The sequence below is a fragment of the Rhinatrema bivittatum genome, chromosome 6 (genome assembly GCF_901001135.1).
Source record: "Rhinatrema bivittatum chromosome 6, aRhiBiv1.1, whole genome shotgun sequence".
Classification (NCBI taxonomy): Eukaryota; Metazoa; Chordata; class Amphibia; order Gymnophiona; family Rhinatrematidae; genus Rhinatrema; species Rhinatrema bivittatum.
The window spans coordinates 264450727-264469409 of NC_042620.1; the positions used below are offsets into that span (position 1 = coordinate 264450727).

The window sequence follows — 18683 nt, forward strand, 5'->3', positions numbered from 1 at the left end:
TGATGAAATAGTTAAACAAATAATACAAATTGAATAACTTAAACAATGAATAGAAATTAAGCAAGCAGAAATTAACAAGGTTCATATAGGTTACCTAACCGGACACCTATACAATTTAGAAAGTTTAGAGATAATTTGCACTCATTTATTAAAGTAACAGTTCAAATCTGGGAGGAAATGAGCAAAACGAGAATTGACAGGATTATTCCTGATCTGACATTTCAGGGTAAAAGGTTATCCATCTAAATGCTAAGTTGCTATTTTAAAAATCTTAACCAGCTATATTCTAACCGGATACATTTATCTGGTGAACTTTAAGGTATCCGGATATATTCAGCGGAGCTGCCGAACCATTGAATATCCTGGTTAAGTTAGCCGGATTCACCTATTTACCCCAGAATTAGATGGGCCCAGTTTCAAGTAACAATGCAAATCTAATGAGGCATGACAGATGGTTGAATAGTTTTGTGTCTCAAATAAATCTTAATCGGCTAAATCTTAAATCGGCTAAATCTTAAATCTTTCATTAATCAAACCACTAAAGACTGCTTTCATAAACTGCACGTCTTAAAAAGAATTAAACCACTTTTCCATTTCCACGACTACAGAACAGTTCTGCAATCAATAATCTTCTCTAAGTTAGATTATTGTAATTCCATTCTATTAGGTCTCCCATCTTCTCATACTAAACCTCTCCAGATGGTTCAGAACACGGCGGCCAGAATTTTGACAAACACAAGAAGAAGAGAACACATATCTCCGATTCTCAAAGACCTACATTGGCTGCCAGTGCACTATAGAATCTTATACAAGTCCATCACCATCATCTACAAAGCATTCCATCAACTCTCTCCGCTTAACCTCCAAATACCATTTAAAAAACATACCTCTACCAGACCTATCAGAGAGTCATACAGAGATTCACTACAGGTTCCACCTGCCAAAACCTTTCACCATACAACGCTCAGAGACAGGGCTTTCTCTGCAGCAGGACCTACCTTGTGGAACTCCATCCCACCAGAATTGAGACAGGAACCCTGCCTTCCTACATTCAGAAAAAGACTCAAAACCTGGTTATTTATGAAAGCCTTTCCAGACACAAATTGAACTCTCTCTCAACCAAATCAACTAAGTCCTCCCCTCAGGGTAAACATAAACTCTAACAACTCCATAATGTTATTTCTCATTAAATGAGCAGGTTTTTTATGTTGCTTTTATTATATACGGTATATTATATACGGTATATTATATATACGGTATGTTATATATTATATATTATATTTTATTATATTATATAAATTTATTATATACGGTATATTACCTTGTTACTCTTTTTATCACATTGTTAATTTTCTATCGCTTTCCTTACTTTCCAAGTTACTTTATGTCCCTGTTTTATTGTAACTGCTATTTCTTCTTATATCACATGTTAATGTTCTAAGTTTTTCTCCTCTTGTCACACCCTGTTAATTGTAAACCGACATGATGCGACTCCCATCGCGAATGCCGGTATATAAAAAATTAAAATAAATAAAATAAATAAATAAATATGTCCTGATAAATGATGCAATATCCAGAATAAAAAAAAACCAAAAAAACATGGGTTTCCATGCCTAATTTTCAGTGACTGGTGGCTGCCACAAGATCAAAGAGAGATGGCTTTGACCCAGAGCTGCAGCCTGCCACCAAATGGAGAAAAGGGACGCTGGTTGGTTGTGGGGGAGGGGGAGGAGAGAAGACTAGTTTGAGAGAGGAAGGAAGGGAAGGCTGGGTGGACAGAGACCTGGACAGGGAGAGAGGGCTGGGAAGGAAGAGGCTAGCAGGGAGGAGAGAGGTTGGTTTAAGCCAGGGAGGGCAACATGGATGAGGAGAGTGGCTGGCTGGAGGGAAGGTTGATGGGGGAGAAACTGGCTGGAACAAGGGCTGGGCAGCAAGGGGAAATGAGGTTGGATGGAGGGAGGAGAATGGAATGTAGCTTGGTAAGGAAGAAGTTGGAGGAAGGGCAGAACAAAGCAAAGTAAAAAAGTAAGTACAACACAGCAAAAATAAGAAAAAGCAGCATAAATAGACCAAAGAGGCATACAAAGAATACAGAATAATTTAAACAAAGCTAAATTATAACAAATACATTTTTTCCTTTTTCCAAGCCTACAGCAACACTGATTCATTCAATTCTGGGGGATTTACAAATGAGAATATGGGAAAGTCCAGCCTCCTGTTCCCCAGTAGCCAGGAAATTGGACCTTAAATACAGAGTACAACAGGCTCCATTGTATGGAGTCATCCAGTTACCCCACCAGTTGGTTAGAGTCAGAGCTAAAATGGGCTAAAGACTAGAATCTTCTCAGACACCCCTCTGGATAAGGAACCTAGGTTGATGGAGAGGTTTGGGAAGGTGGTCTTCCATAGTTTGATGCTCAACGCCTACATTGCAGCCCACCAATTATATATGGTGCAATACTTACAGGACTGCATCCACAAAGCTGAAGCCTCTGGTGAAGTCTCCTGATGGGGGGGGGGGGGGGGGGATCAGGAAGGCTAAATGTGGGGTTTTCTGGATGCAGAACGCAAACACCATCTTCTCTGGTCAATATATGAATTGCTCAATACCGCAACAAGATTTTCTGTGACAGCCATTGGCGTGACAAGTTAGCAGACATCCTTTGGCTAGGGGACAATCTCTCTGGGAACAAATCCAGGAAATAGTCACCCCAGTTTAAGGAGCAACATGAGAGCTGAGCTGCCATCTTCCTTCTAGATGTCTTTACTTTGCTTTTAAATGCTCCTTCTTCCAAAGGTGCCCCCTTCTGCCAATTTTTTTTTTTGTATTTGTTACATTTTAAACATAATTCGAAGCCTTGTTTACAGAAACTAGTAGATATCCTCATTCCACAAAATGTATAATTAAACAATTCAACAAAAAGAAATAAACTGAGGACTGCTCAAACCACAGCTGGGGAGAGAACACAAAAAGGCATCACCACAAGGAGAAAAGAGCCAAGTTTCTCTCATAGGTCCAAATACATTAACTTATGGAATAGCATTAATATTAGTGGTGGACTCCCGAATCACCAAGAAATTGTCAAGCTGGGATACATCATAGAAAACAAATCTATTACCTTGATATTTGTAAAACATTTACAGGGAAATTTCAATTGAAAATTTGCACTTAAATCAAATACTTTGTTTCCGCTCCGAACACAATTTACGTTGAACATGCGTGCCCTTGGTTACATCAGGAAGAATAGAAATACTTAAGATGAAAAAAAAGCTTCAGTACCAGTTGCTTATCAGATTCTTGAAGAACTTCCACCAAAAGAGTAGCTCTCTCTTTAATAAGGTAAGCTTGGAGAAGAAACGACTGAGGGGGGATATGACAGAGATGTTTAAAATCATGAGAGGTCTAGAACGGGTAGATGTGAATCGGTTATTTACTCTTTCGGATAGTAGAAAGACTAGGGGGCACTCCATGAAGTTAGCATGGGGCAAATTTAAAACTAATCGGAGAAAGTTCTTTTTTACTCAACGCACTATTAACCTCTGGAATTTGTTGCCAGAGGATGTGGTTAGTGCAGTTAGTATAGCTGTGTTTAAAAAAGGAGAAGTCCATTACCTGCTATTAAAGTTCACTTCGAGAATAGCCACTGCCATTAGCAATGGTAACATGGAATAGACTTAGTTTTTGGGTACTTGCCAGGTTCTTATGGCCTGGATTGGCCACTGTTGGAAACAGGATGCTGGGCTTGATGGACCCTTGGTCTGACCCAGTATGGCATTTTCTTATGTTCTTATGAGTCTTCTAAGAAACTAGTAAGATCTATAGGATCCCCCATAGGATCCTTATCTGCAGGCAAAGCCAGAACAGTATTAGCAGGCAACAGGAGGAATGTCATCTTTGGATATTCCTAGGTCAATAAAATATTTCCCAAGGGTCTCTAAAGGAGAAATAATAGAATATCGGGGAGAGTTCAAAAACCTTAAATAACGTTGTCTTAACATAGTTCCCCATATTCTACAATTTCTTATTTAAGTTCAAATTGTTCCTCATAATAGCTACTTGGTGTCAGACAGTAGTAATTCTGGTTTCCAAAGAAACCAATGTATCAGCTTGCTCTCGAATCTTCTGTGTATGCTCATTTACTAAGACAGACAAATTCCCCATGGATCCCAGCATAGATAAGGTGGACTCCATCCTAGTAATAGCTAGCCAAAAGGCATCTAGCATCATGGTAGCTGGCCTGCCCACATGACTTATTGGTGTAGAAGAGTTCAACACAACAAAAAGGAATTCCACCCCTTGGAAGGGAGAAAGAGGACTTTCACTTTTTAACTCTTGGGTACCCACTAACTGCATTCTTCTCCTCAGCAAGCTACCAACTCTTTCCAATCATTATTCCATCATTCCAGTTTACTACTCTGATCTTCCATAATGCTTTTCCATACAAATAATATTTCTGGTGCAGACCCTTTATTTCCACTACCCAAGTCACACAGACTGCAATGGAGAAGGAAAACTCTAAGATTCTTCATACATATGGCATTTAAGAGCTGTGGGGGAATAGATGACCATTTTGTGATGGACAATGATTTGACAATATTTTTTTTTAATAATCAGCTAGCACCAAACATCAATCCTCCTTGAGTTTCAGACAATGTGATTCTGTGGGGAGTACATGCTTTATCTGTAATGCATTATCAAGAACAAAATCATGTAGATGTGGTCAAATTATATGGAAAAGATGGTGAAAGGCAACCATCTTAAAAGGAGCAGTTCCAGGTTTGGGTGTCACACTCAGTGCCAGAGGCGAAACAGCTGTTGGAGGTCTGGAGTAGGAGTCCAAATTCGTTAAAGATTTTAAATGCAGAATGTCACAAGTCGGACAACGTAAATCTGAGGAGTTCCTGAATATTCACACACTCAATTTTGCAATAGAATCCTATTAAGCAATAGGTGTTTAGACGTGGGAGCTCAATTTCAATGATTTGAATGAAGAATGTATTCCAATCAGATATATAAGGAACTGTATCACACAGGAGCCTGAGGAAATTCAGAGTAAGCTCATTGCAACATCACACAGACAGAGACTATGATCAAGCTTGTTAGATTTGCGGATGCAAGGGAGCTTTGAGAAGGATTTCTATGAAGCCAGACTAGTTTGGTTGTGATGAAGAAATAAAGAATTATAGCAAAATGAAATCACACTGATCAGACTTATAAAACTATCCAAGGCTACTGAAATGTTAAAAATGATGATAAAGGTTAAAAAGTATGTTAAACGTCAGCATGGAGTTTCAATGTAATATAACATAGTAACATAGAATGTGGGCAGAAAAAGACTAAATGGTCCATCCAGCAAGTTTCTTATGTTAGTAACTGCTGCACTGTGCAGGTTCTCCCCATGTTTCTTTTAAGGATAGTAACTGCCACTTCGTGCAAGTAACCCGAGCCTTATGTTAAGGGTAGTAATTTTATCACTCAAAACCAAGCAATTATAAAATCCATAACAAAATTACTGCTAGCAACATTCTTATAGGGTAAGCAGACTTCTTGATAATTCAAAACAATGCAGCTTGAACATGCTTTGCTTTTGGATTCAGCTGTAGAAGCAGTCCTATGCTTTTTCCCTAATATCTGTGTATTAGTACCCTGGACCTTAAAAATCAGGGCCCAACATTGGCTGTCATCTGAATCCAATTCCCAGCCTCCTGCCAAAGTGTTTCGTTTTTGCTGTCTGAGCTCAGTTTACAAGAAATCATATGATTTACAAGAATCCATTCTTATTAGCATATATGAGATAAAGTTATAATGTTGGGAAATGTTATGCAAAGAAACCCATTGGTGTGTAAGTTTAGAGGCCATGATGTATTTAACTGAGTATAAAAGCTCAGAAGCACTGAGGTGGCATTTACTCTGCACTGTCTCATAAGCTGTACTGCTCTGGAATTCGTTCCCAGAGGATGTGGTGAAAGATATTAGTGTAGCTGCATTTAAGAAAGGTTTGGACAAGTTCCTGGAGGAAAAATCAAACAATTATTAATATAAGCAGTGGATTTCCCCAAGTTTATCTCAGAGATAAGCAGCATGGAATCTATCTATCCCCTTGGGATTTTGCCAGGTATTTGTGACCTGGATTGGCCACTACTGGAAACAGGATACTGGGCTTGATGGACCTTTGGTCTGACCCAGTATGGCGAGTTATGTTCTTATGCTTCTATTATGAGAGATCTTATAATAAAAGTCTAAAGATTTTTCTCTTATTGGCTGTTTGTATTCAGTGTTTACTAGCAATCTGTTTTCAAGCTTTTTAACCCAATGAAAACCCCTGTTGGACTGAAAACATATGTTGGCTATTTAAGACTTTGTATTTGGCAGATCTACATGGAATATTTTAAGACTGCAATTCTTTTGAATTTGATAGCCATTCATAAGAACTGTCAGAGATTTGAAAAAAAAGCCTCCACTACAAATAAGTAAACCTACAGTGAAAAAAACTCAAATGAATTGAGCTACTCATTTTTGCTGGATTAGTCTCAATTTAAGACACAAGATTTGTTTATTGGGGGGGGGTTTTTTGGTTTTTTTTAAATAGATAAAAACACAGGGAAGGTAATTTTCAGCAGCCCACATAGGTTCAAAGTACTAGCAGACTTTAGCCAGCATTTTCAAAGTAGACTTAAATGCACAAGTCTGCTTTGGAAATTCTTGGATCAGCTAGGGAGCAGTTATAACTTTATATACGTAAATGTACATGAAGAATGTCGAAAACTCTAAAGCATGCATGCAAATGCCTACTGCCAGTATAGGGAAAAGGACACGCAAAATTGTTTTGCAAGTATTTTTCCATGCACATCCCCCTCCCCCAACTGATTTTCAAATGGCATTTTATATGCATACACCATGGTACATGCATGTCAATCCTTTTGAAAAAGGACCTCTTAAAGAGAGACACGAACGAAGATATAGAGACACGCGTGACTAAATGGGAGAGATAAGAAGCCTCACAAAAAAAACTCACATCAGGGTATGGAGAAACAGACACACAACTCATTCAGAGAAAGAAGGAAATGCTCTGTGCATACCACTACCCTCACCCCTGGCTCCCTCTTGCACTTACAGCTCCGTCCTAGTTCCCTTCTGTCCAGGTTCCTCTTCAGAGTCTGATAATACACAGACTGCCTCCTCTGAGAACTGGTTTGCAAAGGATTTGGGGCAGGGACTGAACCCATCGCTGTCTAAATCTTAATAAAGAAGGGAGATTAGTTAATTTATACACTGGCTAACACCCAGGCACAGTTCTGTCCAAGCACATTTTTCATGGCTGTGCAGGGTGAGAAGTATGCCTGAACAGAAAACCAACATGGAGAAGGAAATCCCCAGAAGCCTCTGCATGTCTTTGGTCTGCCTGGGCTGAATGGACTAAGTGACTTACAGAATGTCCCTGGATATCTGTAGAAGCAGGCAAGCTGGCACCAGACAGGTGATGTCTATTCATAGAGTCACAAAAGAAGAAACCACAGGGGATCTTCAGGCAATATTCTCAGGAGTTTGTAATCCACACAGTTACAGACGTGTTGATTGCCTTTACCAGTAAGAGTTTAACAGAACAAAGAAAGTCATGGGAAATGGGCTACACATCCTGGGAAGCCAATCAGGGATAGTTAGGGATGATTTAATCATGCATTTGACATCACAACTTATGCAAATGATTCTTTGGGCATTCACGCAAGTCTAGAAGCTTCCACAATATTATATGTTATCTATAAAAGAAGGATCACTTCTTGTATATGATGAGATGCTGGTCAGTTTGTAAAGCTAAGGGCACCCAGTACCCAGCATCTCCCGAGAACACTTATATTGATTAATAAAAATACATTATACTTTTACTGAGTCTAAGTGTTCTTGTGTCCCTGGCCATAAGCACATAGTAAGCTTTACTAGGGTGGGAAAAGTGGGTCAGTGTGAGGAAGGAATGCAATATTTAGGAGAAGGTTAAAAAATAGCATGAAAAGGGTCAGGCAAAGGTGATCTATTCTCCCTGCTTCTGCAGCTTCTTTTGCTGCCCTTTGCCCTTCTGATTATAGGGAAGTGTACAGCTGAGTGCTCTTAAGCTCCTCGATTACAGAGCCAGTGCTAAGCTGCTTTTGTTATTTTTATTGGATTCGGTCTCTAACCCATCTGAATGATGGTGGGCAGGTCATTGGTTTTATGTTGTACGTTTTTATGAATGTAGCTTGTAACTCACCCAGAATGGAGGGTGGGTGAGAAATCATTTTAAATAAAAGTACAAGGGTTCCTGATGATGGGGCAGTGAGAACCTGGGAATGCAGGAGCTCCCCTAATTATAGGTACAGCTAGGAGCTGGGAGTGCCCGAGTTCCCTCTGATCATAGAGAGGAAGCGCAGAGCTGAGCATTCGTGAGGAATCTGCCCTCGCTCCCTTCTCTTACCTTCCGGCCCCTGCACCTTCTTCAGCTGCTCTGCCAGCTCTCCCTGCTCTTTTGGGTTATCTGAGAACAGCTTCAAGCTGCTACTGACCTGAAACCAAAGAAGGGGTGAGAATGGAAGACCGGTACCCACAATGTCCCCCAGCCAGAGTGTTGAGACCAAGCCATTACCTTGTTGGAATAAACAGGGACACGAGCGATTTCAGTGGCGCTGGTGATTCTCTGGCGCTTGGAACGTGAAGCACAGGAAGAAGTCCCCTTTGGCCGTATTAACTCCACCTCACTGTCACTGCTGTCTGCTTCCTGCAAAGGAGAGGGAAGGCGAAGAGGCACAGGAGAGAGAAAGACTTTTACAGACAGCAACATGGGATGTATAAAAATGTCAAAAGATCCTCTGGTTTTGTGTTCTCACTGAAGGTTACCTTGTCATCTACTGCCTCCATGTCAGCACACATTTGCATAGGTAATTTCAGGGGGGGGGGGGGGGGGGGGGGGGGGAGGGCATGAGCAAGCAGACTTCACCAATCCCTCCCTCTCCTCAAAATTAAAAAATCTCAAGATGCACAGGACTTAGAAAAGCTTCCAGCAAAAAACATGTTTGTTAACCCAAGTGAACACATTCTTTTGCACACAGTTTTAAGGAAGCTGTCAAGAGGTCTCATGCAACTGGAAAAGCACAAAAAGGAATATTGGTTCTTACCTGCTAATTTTTGTTCCTGGAATACCACAGATTAGTCCAGACAAATGGGTTTTGTATCCCTACCAGCAGATGGAGAAAGAACTAAACACTTTTCAGGCACTGCTTCTTAACTGAGTGTGTCACCTGCAGTCCCTCAGTATTGACCTGTACCCAAGCTAATGAAGAACCCCATATGAAAAACTCCTCCCTCCTAGGGCGAACATTTTGTCCCGGGTTGGAAACCCCTGAACTGGAGCCCACACGTCCAACAAGACACAGATAGAAACCATTTGTCGGTCCAATGGATCCAACAATTTACAAATTTGAGCTCTGGTCTGCAAAAACAACAATACAGTCTTTCGGCAGCAAACGGACGGGTCCGTGGACTGATCTGTGGTATTACAGGAACGAAAATTAGCAGGGAAGAACCAAAATTTTCCTTTTCTGTTCATACCCAGATCAGACAAGTGGGATGTATCCAAGTTCCCCCCTCACTGGGCAGGAACCCAAAAGATCCCCTTGCAGAACACTCTCTCCAAAACTCTCTTCCTCTGGTGCCCGTATATCCAACCAGTAGTGCCTGGTGAAAGTGTGAAGAGAAGACCACGTGGCCACCCTACAGATTTCCTGTGGCGATACCAACTGACACTCTTCCCTCTTCCTTGGCCTACCCTACACTCCTCCATAAAACCCCTCCAAATGCTGCAAAATGCAGTAGCCAGAACCATCTCCAACGCACGTAAATATTACCATATCACCCCTATCTTCAAAGACCTTCACTGGCTCCCGGTATTATCCCGTATACTCTTTAAAACCCTTACCATTGCGCACAGAGTCATTTTCACACACAGCTCAGACTGGCTTGACGAGCCATTCCGTCTCTCATGCCCTAATCGGCCTACCAGAACCTCCAACAAAGGAACCCTCCATGTGCCCTCCCTAAAGAAGTCACACCTATCATCCACGAGAGATCGGGCCTACTCCATTGCCGGACCTACACACTGGAACGCACTCCTGACCAACCTCAGGCTAGAGTCATGCCCCTTGAAATTCAGATCCCAACTAAAGACTTGGTTATTCAAACAAGCCTACCCTCAGAACCCTATTCCTCCAGACATTATCCAATCCTTGTACATAGTTCTGTTATAATTGCAATGCTTTTGTTTCCAAGTTGCTTTGTGTTTTGTTTTTGCTCTTTCCATGCTTTTCCTATCAGTTCTTTGTACCCCCTACCCTTTCCCCTGTTCATTGTATTTTCCATTCTATAGTTCCGCTGTAAACCGATGAGATGTTTCGACTAATACCGCTATAAAAAAATTCTTAAATAAAATAAGAGATTGCCTGCACTCTAGTCGAATATGCCTGTAACCCCTCCAGGGTCATCCACCTCTTACAGAGATAGGTGGGAAATAAATAGCCTCCTTTAACCACAGAAAAATCGTAGACTTAAGACACTTTAATCCCTTTCTTTGCATCTCTGAACAAGGCAAACAGATAAGGTCACTAACAGTATCCGGCGAACAGATTAAGGTAACACAGAGTCCGAAGTATGTTCAATAAATGAAGCTCCTTCGCATGCCCGCCCTCCCTCCCCAGACAAATTTGGAAAAGCTGGAATTTCTACAAACTGACTGAGGGGACAAAGAAACAACCTTCGGCAAAAAAGAGGATATTGTCCGCAAAGACATGCCATCCACAGACATCCTTAGAAACTGTTCTCCACAGGATAAAGCCCGAAACTCTGCAATCTTTCTGGCTGAACAAATCGCAATCAGAAAAACTGCTTTCAGAGTAAAGTCTTTCAATGAAGCCTTCTGCAAAGGCTCAAATGTGGACCACAAAGACTTCACAATACCAAATTAAGGTTCCAAGAAGGGGACATGCCTCGAACCAGAGGTTGCAAATGCTTGGCCCCCTTGAGAAAACGCACAATATCTGGATGAGAGACCAATGGTTTTCCCTGCAACTTCCTTCAAAGGCATCCCAAAGCCACCACCCGAAATGAATTATAGGCAAGACCCTTCATCAAGCCCTGGGGTAAAAAGGCCAAGCTGTGCGGAATATCCTCCACACACCAGGACTCAAATACTCCCCACACCTTGACAAACTAGAGAAGTAGTTGGTCTTTGGGCCTGAGGCATTGTAGCAATAACCGCATCGGAGTAGCCTTTCAATCTTAAATGTCGCCTCTCAAAAGCCAAGCCATGAGACAAAAGCGATCCACCCAATCTGAGAAGATAGGTCCTTGCCTGAGCAGATTTTGCAGATGAGCGAACCTGATGGGTCCATCTACAGCAAGATGAACCAGATCCGCAAGCCACGGATGCTGCAGCCACTCTGGCACCACCACTACAACCCTGCCTGGATGTCACGCTATGCACCTCAATACCAACCTACAAGAGGCCAAGACAGAAACACGTACAGCAGAATGCCCATTGGCCATAGAAGAACCAGAGCGTCAATCCCTTCGGCCCCTGCCTCTCTCTTGTGACTGAAGAATTTGGTCGTTTTGACATTGCTGTGTAATGCCATCAGATCCAGCTGGGGATTGCCCCACCATGTCCAGATGAGGTTGAAGGCCTCCTCTGACAACACCCATTCTCGTGGATCAAATTACTACCTGCTGAGAAAATCTGCCTGTACATTGTCCACTCCTGCCACATGTGAAGCTGCAATCCCTTCCAGACACTGCTCTGCCCAGACAAACAATTCCTGGGTTTCTAGGGCCACTGCTCAACTCTTCGTCCCACCCTGACAATTGATATATGCTACTGTTGTTGCATTGTCCGAAAATACTCTCACCATTCATCCCCGAATCTGAGGAAGGAATCCTATCTCCTTGCAAACTGCCCTCATTTTCAAAACGATTGATAGAACAGGATGCTTCCGCTGAGGACCATTGTCCTTGGGCGGTTCGCCCCTGAATCTGCCCCCCAACCTTGGAGGCTGGCATCTGTGGTCACCATCAACCAGTTCAGAACCTCCAGACCCACCCCCCCTCCAAATTGGGTCGCGATAGCCACCATGAGAGACTGGATCTGGAGACTCCCTGCAGCGGTAAAGGCCGATGAAACTCCTCCGACAACAAATCTCAACAAGACAGTAGCGCCCTCTGGAGAGGATGCATGTGAGCAGAGGCCCATGGCACCAATCTAGGGTAGACGCCATGGAACCCAGAACCTGCAGATAGTCCCAGGCCCTGGGCATCAGTATTCGCAGTAGCCGAAGCACCTGCGACTGTAGTTTTAGAATCTTCTCTGAAGTAAGAAACACCTTGCCTATTTGGGTATCGAATCTCACCCCCAAATGTTCCAAGGACTAGGCCGATGTCAGATGACTCTTTGCTTGGTTTATAACCCAGCCCAGAGACCACAACATCTCCAGGACCCTCTGAATAGACTGAAAACATTCTCTCGAACTTCACCTGGATAAGCCAATCATTCAGATAAGGGTGAACCAGAACCGTTTCTTTCCGCAGCACAGCTGCCACCACAACCATCACTTTTGTGAAAGTCCGTGGAGCTTTTGCCAACCCAAAAGAGCCCAAAACTGGAAATGCTGCCCCAGCACCATGAAGTAAAGAAACCTCTGATGGTCTGCACATATGTGAATGTATAAGTAGGCCTCTGTCAAATCCAATGAGGCCAGAAGCTCTCCTTGCTGCACTGCAGTATCACCATTCGCAATGTCTTCCACGCTTCTGGATGGACTCGCAGAGCCTTACTGACCTTTTGAAGATCCAAGATGGGCTGAAAGGTACCCTCCTTTTTGGGAACCACAAAATAGATCGAGAAACTTCTTTGACCCCGCTCTCTTACTGGAATCGGGATAACTGCACCCAGCTCTTAAAGATGATGTAACATATCCCGAACCACCTTTTGTTTGCTGTGGGATGCGCAGTGAGACATCATAAAAGCCTCTCTGATGGGGCATGAAAATTCTAACGCATAGCTTCCTCTTATCACCTCCAATACCCATTGGTCCGAAGTGATCCTGATCCACTCCTCATAAAAGCATGTCAGACATCTGCCGACCGCTTCCACACTGGAGTGGACCACCCTGGCTTCATTGGGAGGACTCAGCACTTGCAGCGCCCTGACTGGTGCTGTCCCTGGGGAGTCTGCAGGAACCTCGAAAGGACTGTTGCCTTCGTGATCCCTGCTTCCTTAAGAGTCAACACTGAATTCATGCTGGGGCGAAATCATCTTGTACCCCGAAACTGGGCACAAGCAGGACAAGACTTCCTGATGTTCTTATTTTCTGGTAGTTTGTGACCCTTTAATTCTCCAAAATGCTTCATCAACTGTTCCAGTTCCTCCCCAAACAGGAGTTTTCCCTTAAAGGGAAGATTGCACGACTGCGACTTAGACCACATATCCGCTAAGCAATTCCGTAACCACTGCAGCCAGCATGCTGATACTGCCGAGACCGTACTTCTGGCTGAGGTTCAAACCAAATCATACAGGGCATCTGCCATGTGCGTCATCCTGGTTTCCCTGCGCTCCCTTGCCAGCCACAGCAGATTCCTGCTTCTGAGCCTTCTGGACCCAGCGCAAACTGGTCTTCTGCATAAGGCTAGCACAGATCGCTGCTCACAGACTTAACACCGAAATTTCAAACAACCTCTTCAACTGGATTTCCAGCTTTTGGTCCCAAGTGTCTTTAAGCACAGCCAACCCCGCCATCAGTATGGTTGTCTTCTTGGTGACCACAGAGACTGCAGCATCAACCTTAGGCAACACCAAATGTTACAAAATATCCTCAAAGGATATAATTTTGCCATTGCCCTGGCAATCTTAAGACCTGCTTCCAGAGCATCTCACTCCAGGTCAGCCACCTTCTTTAATCTTCTTAGGCAACGGGAAGGCCTTAGGCAGACCTCAGAGCCCATCCAGCACCGGGTCAACCCCTTCATTATCAGATTCCTCCTGGTGCAACCTTAATACCCAGTTCTTTCAGAACATGGGGAATAAGGGGGTCTCAATTCTTCTTTATGGAACAGACAGATAACCCATAGGTCATGTGCTTCCGCCATTGGAATCTCCTCCAGATCAGAGAAATCCTTGACTCCATCACGGTTCAACCCAGCCAAGTCATCCACCGGATCATCCCTAAGATCATTGCCTGGATCCCCTGGTCTATTTTGGAAATAATCAGATCTGTCGGACTCCACCTCTCCCTCAGAATGGGCAAGGAACAAACGGTGGAGAAGATCCCCTGAACCCCTGGACGGAGTTTCCTTTAGACCATTTTGCACCTGAGAGCATTTTGCACCCGAGAGCTTTGACTAGGGGGCCGTTTACTTCCTGCTGCTCTCCTGACCAGATAGGCCTTGTGCAACAGTAAAACAAAATCCATGGAAAAATTCTCCACTTTGCTACCCCATTCATCCGGCTCGGGCTCCTCTGATAGCCCATCACCCCCCCTCCTACCCCCTCCCCCGCCAGGTTGAACTATCAAAGAAAGCGGAGGAGAGATCACCGGGCCACCAAGGAGCTACCTGCTTCCTTACATGCGCAGGTTTCCTGCCAGCCACTGCCAAATCTCCCCCAAATTGACCCCGACTTGCCCCTGGGATGGGGTGGCTCTCCTGTCATTTGCCGCCCACGTGGAGGGTCCTTCCTCCCCCGCAGTACAGTTGTTGCAGAGCATAGCAAAATTCAAGTACGTACGGCTTAAGCCACAGGTTCGGCAAGATTTCCCATGGTCTCTGGCCGGCGCCATCTTGGAGCACTCGCAGAACTACACGTGGTTGGCTTGCTGTGGCGAGAGTCAACCCTGCCTGCAGTGCGATTACCTCCAGCAAGACTGCCCCGAACCTTGGTTGCCAGAGGCACTCGCTTTCTTTTCTTCCCCACACAGCCTGTTCTGAAAATGCTCCCGCCAATGGCTGCTTCAGCAGCTGAGCTGTCTTTTTTTTTTTTTTTTTAAAGCAACAGCCCAGCACAAAGCAATTCAAATACAGAGAGAAAGAAAGATTATATTTCCCTGACTTTGGCTGAAGATCTGGGAAAGACGACCTCAGACGGACAGAGTCAGCTTCCTGGAAGCTGGTTAGAGTTGAACAGGGATTGCCATCCCCCATCCCCAGCTCAACTAGAGGGATGACCCACAAAGATGCCCTTTGATGTCTCTTCTAACCTTCTTGCGATCCAATTTTTTTTTTCGTCAGACTGCAGGTTTGCACCTCTACCATCTGCTGGAGATCGAGAAATACTGGGGAACTGCAGGTGGCACTCTCAGATAAGTAGCAGTTCAGGTCTCTGCCTCCATCTGCTGGTAGGGATGCAAAACTCACTTGTTTGGACTGATCTGGGGTATGCACAGGAACCCTTTTATGATGGGTTTTAGGATGGTTCCTGCTCTCTGACCTATTATATATTATAAACCTCATTACAATATGGATGAGGGTCATTCCTTTTTGGGCACGAGGTCACTTTCGACATCAGTGATATCTGGAAAAAGGAGGAGAAAGGCATATAGTATATCCATACTTTATATCACTATTCTGAAACACTTATGGACTCCCCCTCCATAGGAAATAGAGGAAGAATGGCAATACTTTAAGAAGGTACATGGTTAAGACCTGTTGTCTGAAAACACAATAAGATGTTTTCTCATCTATGCAGTCTGCCTTCCCCTTAACTGAAAGGTATTTGTCCTGCTTATTAAAAGTACGATATTGGCACCTCAGATGGCAAACACTTTTCCCTTACATAGCATTACTGCTCAATCCCTTTACATTGGATAACAGAGAAGGTTGACTGGAAACAAAGGATGCATTAGGAAATAAAGTTTCACATGAGTCACATAAGGGTTCCATCTCTGCCACGCCTATCCTGTAGGAAGGGCTCCCCAGAAGTCATTTTTCAGAGGAAGGAATGTTCTAGAACAAGAAGTTATGGTTGCTCCAGGGGGACAGATTCAGGAGCAACATCTGAAATTATTTCTTCATGGCTCAAATAGAGGGTCGGGAGGGGGCAGATGTTTAAAGCACACATTTTCTACGACCTGCAGGGGCTGGTCATCCAGGGTAATCATTTCCCTGATGCTCCTTATTAATACTTTAGATGCTATCTGCCTCTTGCCCTAAATAAATGATTGTGGAACGCCGTACTATTAACTCTATGGTGGGTTGCTGCTGCGGATGCATGGCAGGGGGCTGCTAGTCTTACTGGTGGAAGGGGATCTGCTGGGCGGGGGGAGTCCTCCCCTTTTTAACCCTTTCCTCTGGCTTTTACTGGGAGTGGCAGAAGGGGTCCCCAGACCAGTACTGCCACCCTCCCTTGATGCCAGTGCTAGAGGATGCTGCATACCAAGATGCTCCCCTTCCTTCCCACTCTTATTGCTTCTTTGTTCATCTGATGGCACCTTGGAGAACTCCTGTCGCTATTGGTACCCCTTGGTGGTGTCTTAGGCTATTTTTGACACTTTTCCACAGTCTAAGCACCTTGGAGTTCTTGCCCCCTTCTGATGTCTTCCCACAAATTTCATTAGAATTGTTGAGAAAACCCCAATTTTGGAGCTAGAAATAGGCTGTAGTACTTCCCCCCCATTGACTTTAATGTTACATAAATTAACAAAACAAACAGAACTTATTTTGTTTGAATCAAACAAATGGAAATGACCTACGAAATGAATTAACAAACCAAAAAAATGTTTTGCCTCTGCACATGCCTAGTAAACATGGTCAGAATTCTCAATTAAATCCAGACAGTTCAGGAAGATGCAGTAGATGTGGCCTACTTGTGTCTGGTCATGAGATCTATCAAGTTTCTTGGCAAGATCTTCCCTTGAAAACCCTTGCTGCCTGGGGTGCTGTGATCTACTGGGTTCAAGGTATTATAGTATTCTATCCTTTAGTGTTTCTATTACTTTGGCCACCTCTGTCAAACCACAAATCTGTCGTTTATTTTGCTTCCTCTTTGTAGAACAGTACTGTACTATATTTGCTCTTTTCTCTAATTTCAGGTGTTACATCAAAAAGAACTGAGAGAGGTACAATGAATACATTCTTTAGCTCCTTCAGTATATTGGAAAGAACCTCAAAGTTCCACAGCCTTTTTAATTGTGCCAGTACCCTGAACACTGCCTCCTCAGCAAATGAGAATATGTGTATGCTACAATCCCGTGTTTCTTTTGCTTTGGCCCATCACACACACCTTCTAGCGTGCACACTGATTTCTTTGTTCTCCCCTTTAAATTTTTCCTCTTTTCTAATATAGTAGAAGAAAATGTTATCGCTCTGACTTTACTGATTAGACAATACTCTCTTCCATTTGAATTCTGACATTTTATCTGCCCATCTGCCCCACTTCGTTTCTCCTTGTAATTTTGCCTGCCTTTCTTTTTCTGTGTCTCTTTATATTTTCTGAATACTTTTTCTCCTACTTCTTTGGTGAACCGTAGTAGTCTATTTTCTTCCCCTTGCTGTGTGCCTGGTATGTTGTCATTTCACTGCTCCTTTTTATTGTTGTCCATAGTTATTCAGTACCTCTTCAATCTCGTATTTCAGACAAGGCTTCCTTAAACATAATTTTTTTTAAGTCAGCCCTGCTTAAGTCTAGGACTCTTATTCTAGTATAGTTTGGTTCTGACCAACTGCATTTCCACTGGATCCCAGGTTTCCCCTACCATAACCTCATCGACACAGTCTCCAATTGTCAGTACCAAGTCCAAGGTCACCTGAGCACAACTGGGCTCCTTAACTAGTTGCTTGAGAAAGACTTCTTGTAAACATTCCAGTATTCCCTTACTTCTAATTGATCTAGCAGCTGGCACGCTCCAATCTACAGTTGGTAAATTTAGGTCCCCCTGTAACAGCATCTCACCTTTCAGTACTATCTTTTGGATGGCTTCTATTGGGTTACTGCTTCCCCCTTGTGATGGCAACCTGTAGACTGCACTTACGACATAGAACCCCTTAGATTTCTTCAAAGCGACTCAATTGCTTCTTAATCACTTTGTATTTCAGTGGCTTTTATTTTGCCTCTAAACTTTAAAGAAACCTCTCCCCAAACTTCTGCAAAAAGAGCATCCCAGTATGGCCATGTCCAAGTACTGATTAGTCACCTGCCAGTTACCTACAGGGTAGCTTGGCATTTTCACTGTATCATCTTACTTTGCAATGGAAGCCTGTAGAGGACAATTTGGTCCATCAGTAGGTGTACCAGGTGGAGGGGGAACTGGCACCAAGGGAGGAGGTTCTCCACCATCCTAAAATATACTGCAAGATCTAGCAGTTCTCACCTGGGGACTGCTTCCCCAAAAGGGGTAACAAAAATAGAGAAATACTTTATTTTTCTGAAAATATTCAGCTAAAGAAGAGTTATTTTTGATATATATTGGGTATTTTGTAATTTCTTATAGGTATAGCATTAGGAATGAATGACAAATTATGAATGCAAGACAAGCAACAGCCCTGGGAGCACACCAGGGATTATGCATGTGTACAGAATGTGTACTGCTATTGCATGCATTAAACAGGGTGACAATGAAGAAAGGGTTGAAAATTTTGAGAAAGCCAAAGGACTACTTATCCTCTTTGCGCTACTACTGTT

At 43.3% G+C, this 18683-nt stretch overlaps 1 protein-coding gene across 6 annotated transcripts in view; it reads right to left on the reverse strand.

Annotated features, from left to right (window-relative positions):
- The window catches only part of NFATC2IP (nuclear factor of activated T cells 2 interacting protein), a 117604-nt gene that overhangs the window by 36164 nt on the left and 62757 nt on the right, over nt 1-18683 (reverse strand). For all 6 annotated transcript variants that reach the window (XM_029607104.1, XM_029607097.1, XM_029607100.1 and 3 more), the window contains 3 exons: nt 8616-8747; nt 8448-8535; nt 7116-7239 (listed from right to left, as the gene is read on the reverse strand). In XM_029607104.1, the coding sequence (XP_029462964.1) occupies nt 7116-7239; nt 8448-8535; nt 8616-8747 (344 nt within the window). The remainder of the gene's footprint in view (nt 1-7115; nt 7240-8447; nt 8536-8615; nt 8748-18683) is intronic.